General features: G+C 49.7%; 1 protein-coding gene across 2 annotated transcripts in view; it reads left to right on the forward strand.

Annotated features, from left to right (window-relative positions):
- TULP4 (TUB like protein 4) overlaps positions 1 to 9,989 on the forward strand; it is a 195,693-nt gene that overhangs the window by 163,560 nt on the left and 22,144 nt on the right. For both annotated transcript variants that reach the window (XM_019630765.1, XM_019630766.1), the window contains 2 exons: positions 6,713 to 6,937; positions 7,868 to 8,102. In XM_019630765.1, the coding sequence (XP_019486310.1) occupies positions 6,713 to 6,937; positions 7,868 to 8,102 (460 nt within the window). The remainder of the gene's footprint in view (positions 1 to 6,712; positions 6,938 to 7,867; positions 8,103 to 9,989) is intronic.

The following is a 9,989-nucleotide window of genomic DNA, read 5'->3' on the forward strand; positions in this document are numbered from 1 at the left end:
TTTTATTTGAAGGTCCATTTCAGCCATTGCAAAAAAATTGCCTCAAAAATACTAAGTTAAATAATGATGCTGTTAAAAATCAAGTACAATATTAATTATATATAGCACCAACTTAACTCCTGTCTAGAATGATTCTAAAATCACAGATTATCTGTGCTATGCTATCCAAGGAGTCCAAGGACAGGGACATTTTTATAACAGGAAGGAAGTTAGGCAATTTATTGAACTGTTTATAAAAAGAATTTAATGCAGCTTAGATTGGATAATTTATTTCCAAGTTAATTAGATTGTAGGTTATTGCGTACAGAGCCATTGCCAGGCACAAACTTGCAGCAGGCTCGGCTTTTAAATTGATTCTCCTGATTTACTCTATAGTAGCGATGCCTGTGGCTGAAGCTCTTATAAGGAACTATACTATAATTTATTTTCCTTTCTTTCCTACCTGTTGTAATTGAAAATCCTGTAATTTATCTCATTAGCTATAATCTGTGACCATCTATATATAATTGCATATCTGGTAACCTGACAACAGATTTTCAGAGTTTGCAACAGACTGAAGTTTCTAGGCCTCAGTAATTTGGCTCTGAGTTGCTGGTTGGTTGTTTGGTTGTTTTGTTTTGTTTTAGCTTTATGAACTTTTTTTTTTGCATTAAAATCAAGTGGGAGGGGTCACCTTATATTCCATAATTTTCAATTATAAGTGAGCTTTTCCTGTTGTTTGTTGTAAATAGATGAGAAAGCCTTTCCTGGGTTGCTGCTTACAAAATACAAAGTGGTGTTCTTTTTTTTACTCTTTTTTTTTTTTTTAAAGATTTTATTGGGTAATTGGGGGAGGGGAACAGCGTTGAGGAATCGGGGAAGGGGAACAGACAAGTTGCTGTCCTTTTGTTCTTCAGTCTAGTTGTGGAGGATGTTGCTTCACTGGCCCATGTTGGTATTATCATTGCGCTCTTCCCAGGTGAGGCAGTTGCTCACCAGCCATTGGACGGCCGCTCAGGGCGACTCACAGCAGCTCACACTGGCTGCCAGCCACTCACGGTAGCTTATGGCAGCTCACTGCAGCCTACGCCGGCGCCAGCAACTCATAGCAGCCCAGCTCCAGGTCGAGCTGTTGTTCACCATCTTAGCTGTAGAGGGCGCAGCATCACTGGCCTTCATGTGGGAGCCGAACCAGGGTCCTGCTGCTCAGAGCTGGCACTCCCAAGCCAACTCTTAACCAGTGCACCACTCGACGGGCCCATGGCGTGTTCTTTTAAAACAGATTTGGGTGACTGAAGCCTGAGCTAGCTTTTATTACCCTTTACTTAGTTGGTGGCTGAATCTCACTGTGACTTAATATTCAAAACTGTCCATGGCTCCAACTAACACAATTTGTGGTGACCAGTCTGTTTAAACCTTAGTCTATTTAAAAGCAAACTATTCTAGAAAGCTTTCCTTCTTTGCACACGCTTGTGTATTTGACATCCCCTTCTTCCAGGGGCGGTTAGACATTTGAAGTGCATTTCCTCTGAATCAGAGATCCCACCTTTCTCCCAGGGGAGCTGCAGGAGGGAGGGACGGGCTGCAGTGACCTTTACAGGGATGAGACTCCTGAGTGGGCCGCGTGGCCAGGCCTCGGCCCGAGGGCCCCACCAGCAGAAAGCGTGAGCTTGGACAGCCTTGTTTCCTTGCTCTTGGGCCAGTTTTCTTTCTCTTTGACCCTTTTGTTGTCTGTTGACTTTAATCCTGCTTGAATAGCTTATCTTAGTTACAGAAAGGACACCCTGCTTTTTATTCCATTTAAATTTTTAGAAGACTCCATCCAATTCACTGCTGTATATACAAAAAGAGTAATATAGTGAGGAAGCTTTCAATTCCAATTAAAAAAATAAATGGGCTCCATCATCTTAGTCAGGCCTCCACTGAAGCTGCCTTCTCCTCTGTCTGAAATTACCCACTTGCTCTTTCTCTCACCCCTTATTCTGCTCTGTTTTTACTTCGTAGCATTTCTATTACCTCACATTGTCAAGTAGTCCGTGCAGAGATACTAAGGTATTTCTCTCCCCCAACCCTCACCTCAAAACACCAGCTCCACGAGGGCAGGAGCTATCTCATTCAGTGTCAGTCTCCCAACACCGGAATGCATCTCAGTTAACAGATGTTTACCAAATGACTGACTGACAGCTCAGTAGATGAACAAACGATTGGACGGATGCACCTGTATCGTATAGTGGCAGGAGATAAGGTCAGGAGGTACTTAGCATGTGTGCCATAGGGGTTGAAGCCAGCCATTGACGGTTGCATTCCACCACGCTGTAGTGGCAGCTAATGTGAGCAAACTCACCTGCACCCCTTTTAAACGGCTCAGCACGGGCACTGAGACAGGGAGATTCTGGAGAGGACACTTGACTATGTGGGCATGCCTCGTTTTACTGTGCTTAATTTTATTGACCTTCATAGATGTTGTACTTTTTACAAATTCAAGGCAAGACGCTCCAACCAGCAAAAGATGTTGACTCGCTTTATTGCGTGCTCGCTTTATTGCACCCGAACCCGCAGTGTCTCTGAGCGTGCCTGTGGGTGACCCACGCACCCCTCCGAACCTGCGGTGTCTCTGAGCGTGCCTGTGAGTGACCCACGCACCCCTCCGAACCCGCGGTGTCTCTGAGCGTGCCTGTGGGTGACCCACGCACCCCTCCGAACCCGCGGTGTCTCTGAGCGTGCCTGTGGGTGACCCACACACCCCTCCGGCCCCCGAGGTCTCTCACTGTCGCATCACTCACCAAAGCACTGGCTTGCCACCTCACTAACACTCCTTGAAAAGCAGATGCTTTCTTCCCCCTTGCCTCCGATTTGGATGCGCAAGATACGTGAACTTCCCTATGCAAATTAGGATTTGAATGTTACCAACTTCACAGTTCTGGCCATCACTCCTAAAAATTGTTGTTTTGTGTGATTTGAGAAAGAGATATACACCTGAGTTTTCCCCAGCAGACAGCGGCTGTTCAAACAGAAGCATTAACCTGTGGGCACTGGGTTTGTGTGTCCCTGTGAGCACTCCCAGTCTTACTGGGCTGCATCACTTGGTGCCTCTCTCCTCAGCAGCAGCTGATCCCCGGAGGTGGGTGGCCCAGGGAGGCCAGGGCGAGGGCTGCAGGCACACATACCGTGGCCCCAGGGGACCGGGTGGCAGGAATTGTTGGGTAAAGCCTCACCCCCGTGTCTGCAGGCACCGGCATGGGGCACTTTGACTCTTGTTTGAATTTCCACAGCAACAGAGTGTTTTGTAGCCAGGCCTTTGTAGGCTAGAGTACAGTAAACAGCACAGGAAACGGAGCAGCAACAGGAAGTGACATGAGATGGGATAAAAGAAGTAGCGCGTGTCCGCGCGTGAGGCATTTTATCCTTTCTTCGTCTCTCTCTCTTTCCAGCTTTATTGAGCTATGTTGACATTTCACAATAAGTTGAAGGCATACAGCATGTGAGTTCGGTGCAATTATATATTGCAGCACCATCGCTGCCATAGTGTCACCCAGCTCCTCCATCACCTCGCACCACATATTTACCACTTCTTTTTTGTGGTGAGGAAACTTAAGATCTACTCTCTGAGCAACTCGCGAGGGTATAGTACAGCATTGTGGACTGTGTCGCCGTGCTGTGCATTAGATCCCCCACGACAGGACTTTCCACGGGCCGACAGGACTAAAGGGATCCTGAGGGGTCGCGGGCCTGTCGCCGGACTTGGACTCAACAGTCATTACAGTAACCCGTTTCCCCACATCAGAGATACCTCAGACTCTTCAAACGAGAGGGCCGCTCTCACTATTTGTGAGTTCTTATTTTTTAATACTGCCTTAAGAATTATGGCAAAGGTACCAGTATTTATTTTATACTTTATTGTCGTGCAGGGAGTATATGCTGTAAAAACTAGATGAAATGAGCATGCTACCCGCCCCTGCCTGGTGCTGGACTAAACTATCACTGGCTTGAGCAAGTGACAGAGCGCTGCACTCCGGATTGCTCACTATGTATTCTTGTCCTGCTCTTAGAAGAAGGGATTTCCTGGTAACCTTGCACCAGACGCCAGTTTTTCCTTCGAGACCCTGCGGGCCTCACTTCTCCAGACTGAAGAATTTCAGCTCTTTCCGGCTGGGGCCTAGTTCTCAGCCCTTCCAGTCCTCTCACTCCTCTTGCTGAGATGCTGTTTTCCTCCTGGATGCACTGCCTGTGGGGGAGACAGCCCTTCCTCACCTATGAGATGTGCCTCCTGCTGCTGTTCCGTGCTCATCTCACCGTGCTGCGTGGCTGATCTCTCTCCTCGTGGGGCCATATGACCTGCGGATTCTTTTCTGCCATAATGAATCATCCCAGCCATTATCCATTTGCTCTTTCTGCAGCTTCTGCCCTGGTCTGTTTGCCTTTTCTACAGATAGGTGGTTCTGTTTGTTTCTAAACAAAACAGCCTTGACCAAAAGGATTCAGGAGAGAACTGAGGGGAGGATTTGGGTTTATTACTTTACTTGTGATTGACAGTTAAATTTTTTTAGTGGGAAATCACACGTTCTTTACGAGGTTATGTCACTATAGTGACACTTGAGAGAGGCCGTAAGACGAGCACCTGTGTGGCAGGAGGCGTGGTGAGAACCGGAGCTCCCCCGCTGCTGCCTGTGACCAAGTCACTCAGCCTCCAGCTCTGGTTCCTCCCGTGTTAAATGAGAGCACGGAGACCTCCTGGTAGACTTGGGATTACATGAGATGCATGTGCCTATCAAGGTAACTTAGTGTGCCGTCGGACGTAGGAAGTTTTTAAGACGTGATTGTTCTTTTTGTTACGACGCCTAGTGATTATACATATAAAGGTAACAGAGGATTTTTATCCAGTTTGAAAGTCTGTATACCTGGTTTAAGTTCCTTTGTACAAAGCTATAAAAGTTACATACTTATCACAATGATAATTTTATATAAGACCCTCCCAAACCCTGTAATCAACTATTACACAGAGGCAGTTACTCTGAAAAGCAGAAGTCGGCGGAGGGGAGGGGATGGAAGAGAAATGTAACAGTCCCTGTGCTGTAACCATTGGCATGTCAGGTAGAGAGACCCAAAAGTAATGGGAAATTGGAGGAAAGAAGTGTCTGGCATTTTGGCATCCAGTTCCAACCAGTCAGGTTGTGCTGATTGAAAACTGTTCTTCACCACTTGAGCTCTAGGTTGTAAATATTATTTTAGGAGACTGGAAGTTGGTGGGGTGGTATATCTTTAAGATTAATCATGATTTTGGTATTAATAGAACCTCTGTCCTGATCTGCACTTACAGGGGTTGATGATACCAAAGAAAATTTTGTGTGTGTTTTTTATGTGTTACCTGCCCTGTCTTTGGCAGTGAGTAGTCTTGCTCTGAATTAGCAGGACCCTCTGTGGGGTCTGCCCTCTGTGTGGGATCCTCTTGTAAGGAGGCCCATCTTGGAAGTGCTCTGGATGCCCCCAGACTTAAGTTCCAGGCTCCATGGTCCCCCTCCGGGGGTGGCGGCTATGGTCCTGCCCAGCGGCTGCCCAGCCTCGCTTTGATGAAATGGAAGCTGAATTATCTTCAGCCTGGCAGTTCGTATTCAAGTTGAAACCAGGATTAGCTGACCCTGGAGGCTATTTTAAGCAAGTGTCTTCATGTGTTCCTTTTATCTTGATGTTTGTCACTAAAGTGTTGCGAAAATTCTGTTCCTGCCTGTCATGCATATAAAAGATTGGGTATCCCCACTTCTGATCTTTGAAACCCCTCAAGACCTCATAAAATTAGAACCCCGTCTGTCTGGATCAGAATGAGCGCTTCTCTCGCCGCCTCTTTATTACAGCCCTGACCTCCTGTTCCTCGGCTGCCCTTCCTTGGATGGCACCCCTGAGCTCGGGGGTTCCGGAACAGGCAGTTTCTCACTTGCACCTTAAGATGTCAGTCTGCCTTTTCAAAGCAAATGGTGGCCACAAACCCTGAGAAAGGCCACCACTGTAGCCGGGTTCCCCTCTCTCGCCCCTTTCCAGATAGCTCTCTACTTTCTCTCTTTGCCCCCTCAGCTCAAGGACGGCTGAGAACAACGGTGAGTTAACATCTGTGGGTTCTGACCTGTGAGGGGCCCCACGACCACTTTGACACCTTCATCTCCTTTCCTCCTCCCAGCTCCCACTTTACTCCTGAGAAAGCAGGACACTTGCAGGGGTTACGTAAGTCTTCAGGTCACACAGCTCCTGCCCCAAACGCAGTGTGGATTTCACTCTGAAATGCTTTCTGTCAGGACAAAGGGAAGGGATGTCCAGTCTGCCTCCTCACCACCTGCCCAATCCATGGGAACCACCACCGATTGTTTGGGGACCCAGATGACCTGAGCTTTAGTGAGGATATGGATTACTGTACCCCAAGCTGATTGCGTCTTCTGGAAGAAACATCGTTACACTGAGCTAAGATAGGTTTTATGGCACCCAATTCAGTGAGATAATACCTGTAAGAGAACTTTGTAAAACTATTCTAATGTTCTGTTCGTGCTCTGGCCTGAGGATCTAACTACTTTTCAGTGAAAATACTAAATTTTCATAATGTAGTATTTAACATTCTCTGTTGTACTTTTTAAAACCGATATTCTCAGAAACTATTGGGTCAGTTAATTTTGCTTGAGACAGCGTGCATGATCTTCCTTTGCTTACAAGAGTGAAAGCTTATGTGTAGTCTCCCTTCGCTTCCCGGCAGCGCCCCATCATTTCCATCTGCTGGGGCCACCGGGACTCCAGGCTGCTGATGGCATCAGGACCCGCCCTGTACGTGGTCCGTGTGGAGCACCGGGTGTCCAGCCTGCAGCTGCTGTGCCAGCAGGCCATTGCCAGTGCCCTGCGAGACGACAAGGACATCAGCAAGCTGAGCCTGCCCCCTCGCCTCTGCTCCTACCTCTCCACTGCCTTCATCCCCACCATCAAGGTACAGCCCCCTGCCCTTCCCCCCCTCCTCCCACCCATGCAGAGAGGACGCAGAGACAGGGACGGTGGGCGAGCAACCCTGAGCAGGGGCACAGTCACGTGGTAAAAGGGTGTGGCCCTGCAGAATTCCACCTCGTGTGACGGACATCAGCTCTCTCATGGCAACGGCAGGATCTGAGCCTGATGCTGTGTCGTCCTGACGATCCCTCTCGTATTCAATCCTGACGTCCTGGCAGATGCTGCCATTAGTCCCACTTAAGGAAGCAGGAGACACATTCCCAGACATTGAGTAACTTGCTCCATAACGAGTTACGGGAATGGTCTGATCCCTGGGCCGCCATTGCCCCCACTGTGCTGAGGAGGGGGCGACCCCTCCCCCATGCCCTCGGTGTCAGCCGTCTTTGTACTGATTGTAACGTGAAGACCGCTGTGTTTTCAGTGGTAGGGTATGGGTTGTGTCTGTCAGGTGCTGTCTAAGTGTAGGTTTCCTCCAACCTTAGGCTCTTCCCTGTCTTCTGTCTCTGCTTCTGAGTAGTAGATGGACCAGTTGGTTACTTTTTTTCCTGAAACACCAGAGTTTCTGAATCTGCTGTGATCCTTTTCAAGTTGCTTTGCGGTCTTGCTTCTGCACCAGTGACTCTCAACTCTGGCTGCACAGTAACGCCCTGGGGTGTTTTTAGGAAATCCATGTCCCAGGCCACGCCCGGAGATTCCCGTGTTATTGTCGGAGGTGGGATCCTGGCTTAGGTGGTTTTTTAAAAGCTCCAGGAGATTGTGATGTGCTCCCAGAATTACGAATCACTGTTCGTAATTCTGTCAGGACATTACGTGGATGACGTCACGTGGATGACCGTCCCCACGCAGCCAGCCAGCTCTGTCAGAGTGACCAGTGACCCCTGCTCTCTCCTTTCCTTCCCTGCCCTGCCTCCAGCCCCCAATTCCAGACCCCAACAACATGCGAGACTTTGTCAGCTACCCCTCGGCCGGCAACGAGCGTCTGCACTGCACCATGAAGCGCACGGAGGACGACCCGGAGGTGGGCGGCCCTTGCTACACGCTCTACCTGGAGTACCTGGGTGGGCTCGTGCCCATCCTCAAGGGGCGGCGCGTCAGCAAGCTGCGGCCCGAGTTCGTCATCATGGACCCGCGGACGGACAGCAAGTCAGGTGGGCCCGCGCCAGAGGCGCTAAGACCTCGTTCTTGGGGGCTCCCGGGGACCCTGGGGAAGAGAACACCTGTTCCTCAGGTGTGAGCCTGTGTGGGCTAGCAGGCACCATCCTCAAAGCTGCTCCATTTCCAAAGTCCTGTTGCAACTAATGATTCTCTACCTGTATTTTCTGATGGGTTTTTAACAGCATTCGTCAGGCTTGGTGTGGTTGGGGCTGAGGGTACAGGAAGCTTCGACTCTCAGTCAGGGAAGCTGGCACAGGCCTCTGGGAGTGACAGAGCCCTCTTTCAGTTGATGAGCATTCCCTGAGGGGCCCAGGTACCATTGAGACAAGCTGAACATGATAGTGAGGTGCAGTCTCTGCCCCACCCAGAGCAGATGAGACCTAACATGTTCAGGCCTTCAGCCTCCTGCTGCAGCGCTGCTTCCTCCCTCACTAATGAAGACACTGTTACCCACTTCGTAGCTGATGACCCAGGAAGAGTCCTTGCTCATCCATAGAGATGTGGGCATGACGACCGCTCCCAGAACCCCTCTCCTCACCTGAGCTTCCTCGCTCAGTTGACATATTCAAGGTGCTCACTGCACACCTACCCCTGTGACTCTTCTGTAGGCCTCCGAAGGGAAGGACTTTGTTCGTTTTGTTTGTGCCAAGCATGCACACCCAGTGTCCTCAGCCAGTGACCGTGGAGGCCTGCGTGCCCCTGTCAGCAGTACCAGCCAGCTCAAATGTCCTGCCACCCCTGTGCCATTCTGCTGACACTGTCCCCTGTGCCTGTCATCCGTCATTCTGGCTGCTGCTGGCATCCCGAGCGACACACAGTGGTCTTGTCAGGATTCTGTCTGCCCCGAATCTTAGGCCCTGAGAGAGGGAACTGAGTCATCTTTGTACATCCAGTGCCTGGCAAGCACCTGACCTTGAAACAACGTGAGTTGAATTAGGTTTGTTTTCTTTAGCTTCATGCTTGTTCTTTCCACATCCAAACTCCCGTGAGACTGGCCTGTGCCCCCGTTATGTCCCTGAAGCCACTGTGAGTGCAGCATGACCAGCGTCCTTGCCGTGTCACAGTGCAGTGGGCTCGTCTTTTGACTCATGTTATGAACTAGTACCGAGAGCAGGGAGAGGGAGTCGAGGCATGGGGGGCTGGCTGGGAGGGAGGCAGGTAGAAAGGAGGGCGAGGGAAGATTCGGAAGGAAGGAAGGAAGGCACAGTGAGAAAGCCAGGAGAGCAGTGGACGTTAACGTAGCAGGAAAATGTGGTTCAGGAGAAGGAGGAAGGAAGGCGCCATTGATGGTGAGAAATGACGGAGGGAGGGGAGGTTGAAAGGCACGGATCCGGAGCGCACATCACGGCTTCTCGTCCAGTGTCATCGTCTCTAAGGTCCCTCTGTGGGTACAATCTCACAAAACCTACGCTCTGATGAAGTGTTGAAGGGAACTCCCGTGAAGAGCTGCTTCTGTCCCTGTGGGTGCATGTTTCCCACTAAAAAGCGGGCAGAAGAAGCAGGCGGAGGCGCCGTCGGGCAGTAAGGCTGCAGCCTCCCGCCGCCCAGGCTTGCTGGGCACCTGGCCTGACCACCCCGGCGCCTGCGTCTCCTTCATGTTCACATCGTCAGCTCACACCAAGCAGACAGACTCGGCTGCTAACAGTCCTTTGGGGAGTGAGATGTTTTATTTTTGTAATTACAAGAGTGAAAACGTTGTAAAGCACAGCAAATCAACAATGTGTATTCAGTGCCTGCTTTGTACATGGCCCTTGAGTCTCCAGTGGCTGTGAGGCAATGGCAGAGGTCTCTGTTGTCATGGAGTTTATAATCAGTTTTGGGTGATAACACTTGAAAATTCAGTAGAAAAGTCAAGATTTAAATAAACCTCAAGATAAAAA

The sequence above is a fragment of the Hipposideros armiger genome, unplaced genomic scaffold, assembly GCF_001890085.2.
Source record: "Hipposideros armiger isolate ML-2016 unplaced genomic scaffold, ASM189008v1 scaffold_940, whole genome shotgun sequence".
Taxonomy (NCBI): domain Eukaryota; kingdom Metazoa; phylum Chordata; class Mammalia; order Chiroptera; family Hipposideridae; genus Hipposideros; species Hipposideros armiger.